Source organism: Neophocaena asiaeorientalis, unplaced genomic scaffold (assembly GCF_003031525.2).
Source record: "Neophocaena asiaeorientalis asiaeorientalis breed wild unplaced genomic scaffold, Neophocaena_asiaeorientalis_V1.1 scaffold76, whole genome shotgun sequence".
NCBI classification, from domain to species: Eukaryota; Metazoa; Chordata; class Mammalia; order Artiodactyla; family Phocoenidae; genus Neophocaena; species Neophocaena asiaeorientalis.
The window spans coordinates 1,786,860-1,789,455 of NW_020173668.1; the positions used below are offsets into that span (position 1 = coordinate 1,786,860).

At 57.9% G+C, this 2,596-nt stretch overlaps 1 protein-coding gene across 2 annotated transcripts in view; it reads right to left on the reverse strand.

Annotated features, from left to right (window-relative positions):
* Window positions 1-2,596, reverse strand: part of EFNA3 (ephrin A3) — an 8,607-nt gene that overhangs the window by 1,392 nt on the left and 4,619 nt on the right. Inside the window, exons 2-3 of one of the 2 annotated variants that reach the window (XM_024748259.1) lie at window positions 680-993; window positions 146-211 (exon numbers count right to left, since the gene is read on the reverse strand). In XM_024748259.1, coding sequence (XP_024604027.1) covers window positions 146-211; window positions 680-993 — 380 coding nt within the window. Of the gene's footprint in view, window positions 1-125; window positions 212-679; window positions 994-2,596 lie in introns of both variants that reach the window. The other variant, XM_024748258.1, reaches the window with a different exon arrangement.

Genomic DNA, 2,596 nt, shown 5'->3' on the forward strand with positions numbered 1-2,596 from the left:
CAGGGCCAGGATCCCCTCCCCCTGTTACAGCTGAGGAGCGAGTCCCCCTCGCCTGTGCCCTCCGCCCCCACCCCCAGGAAGCCAGGGGAGCCCCAAAGCAGGGGAGCCGACAATGGGGTCGCGGCTGGGAGCCTATTATACTCACTGGAGGCGCAGCAGACGAACACCTTCATCCTCAGACACTTCCAGTGCAGATTGTGGGTGGGCGTGGCTGGGGAAGAGATTGGGCCTGAGTGGCTTTCTCCAGATTTACACCCCCTGCCCTCCTCGCTCAGAAACTCTCCTTTTCACCCCCTCCAAACTGCCCCTCTTGGGCAGTGTCCTTCAGTACCTCCTCCACCCTTTGCGCATTGGTCGTGGTGGCTCCGCCGTCAGCCCTAGAAGCCCTTTGGGTCCCATCCCTCAAGAAACAATGACCCCTGAGGTCCCGGCCCAGAAATGGCCCTCACAGAAACAGTGACTCTGCGACCCAAAGTTCGGAATGCCACTAACCTCTTTCTTAGCCTCAAGACTCTGAGCTGGAACCCTGAGGCCCCAGCCCCCACGCCTCATCCCGAGGTATCACTCCAAGCGACGGAGACCTAGTGCCTTGCAGCGTTGGCCCGCCGCCGGCCCCTCGGGACTCCACCCCCTGGCACTCTTAGGTACCGCCCTGGTCCGCCGCCTGGCCGTCACTTACAGATGTAGTAGTACTCGTGGCCCGCGTGGAACTCGTAGCCCAGAGAGAAGGCGCTGTAGCGCTGGAACTTCTCCGAGAACTTGATGGGGCTGTGGGGAGCGTGCGGTCGGTTGCACTCCCAGCGCTTGAAGCCTTGGCTGGCGTTGCAGGTGCGGTAGCCTGCCCGGCTCACCATATACAGCACGTACTGCTCCGCCCCGCCTCCGGGCCCTGGCCCCGCCCCCGGGCCCACCCCTGAGCTGTTGTAGTGCGGGCAGTAAATATCCAGATAATCGTTCACATTCACCTGCACTGTGTAGCCCTCTCGCCGCAGGCTGTGGGGAGAGGAAGCGGGTCAGAGAGAACAAACCCAAAGCCAACCCAGTTTCCACCTCACCGCTCCGCAGACCTTCCCCAGGGTCCTCGGAGCCTCCCGGTTTTTCTTCTGAGCTTCCTCCCTTCTCAGTCCCTGTCTCTGTCCCCAGGGCCCTAGTGCCGCCAGTCCCCCAACTATCCTTCCAGGCCCACTCCTTGTTCTGCCCTTCTCATGGTGGCCACCAGAGGGTAGCAAAGGCACAGGGAAGCCCTGCCGGCCTCAGAAGGAAAAGAGGCGGGGGAGAAGGGTGGAGGGAAGAAGGGAACGTATGCTTTGGTTACCACAGAAACGGCGCAGGCCCCAGCGACTCCCAGACCCAGGCCCGGATTTCCTCTGTCCATCCCCCATAATTCACTAGTAGGGAGGAAGGATAGAAGGAATGGAAGTGTGAAAGTGGGAGGGATCCCTTCGAGGGATGCGCGCTCTCCATCGCCTCTCCCAGCATGCTTTCCTGCTGCTGCCAGTCGGCCCCAAAGGCGAGTCGGACAGGACCTGCCCTCACAGACGCATGTATGGAGGCTTCATGCATATACATGCACAATTTCTATGGCACACACACAAATATGTTCACCGCCCACTCATAGGCGGCATACACATAGAAAAAGTAGGTGATATGTGTGCTGGACTGGCATGCCAGTATTGGTTGACCCCAGCAATCGCAAGCTCTCTTCCTGCTCTTTCCATACACACACACACTGGCACTTGCTCTCTCTACGGTATGACTGGCCTCTGTACCTTGAGTCCCACTGACCTCCACCCTGAGGCCACAGACAATTAGGTCCCCAATAACGTGACACAATAGATCAGGGAGCTAAGGGACTCAACACCAAGGCTCCGTGTGGTGTCACGCCAACCAGCCAAAACTTCTGTCTCTATACACCTCCCTCCTCAACCTGGACGCCAACGCCCCAGGTGATGGTGATGCTCGGAAGAGTAGTGGGCATAGTGCCCAGACAAGATGGCTGTGCCTCTTACTTCCCTGATCCTTCTATGAGCAGAGAAGCAGATGCTGGGTCCCTTGTAATCCCCACCTGCCTTGCTAGTTACCATCAAAATGTTGGTGTTACTGTTCTCCATGGTGGTACTGAGTGGTGTGGGGATGGGAGAAACATCTGAATGGAGAAAGAAACTCAGAGAAGTAGGCAGGAGTTTCCCCTAATTTCCTTAGCATAAGAATGCACACATCTTGGCAGTGAGAGGGGAGTGTGGTGGACACAGGAAGGCATGGGGTACTTGGCAAAATATCAAACCACTGGGGTCCCTGGTCCCTGGAACTCCCTGAGGGGAGAGACTCACTCCCCATGTCGCCAGGCACCTTCCAGTTCCACAAACAGTAATTAGATCCATTAGGGAAACGAGCTTGGAGGCCTTTGGATGGCATGGGGCCTTGAGAGTCCCTCTTCACCTCACCTTACTTCCTTGGCCTTGCCTGTGCCACCCGCTCCGCAGATACTCCCTTCCAAGCCTAGCAGTAGGGCAGACAGGTAAGAGCTGGTGCTTGAGCACCCCAGTAAGAATGGGCACAGCCTCCCTGAATCATCAGGAATGCCACCAGCCCCACT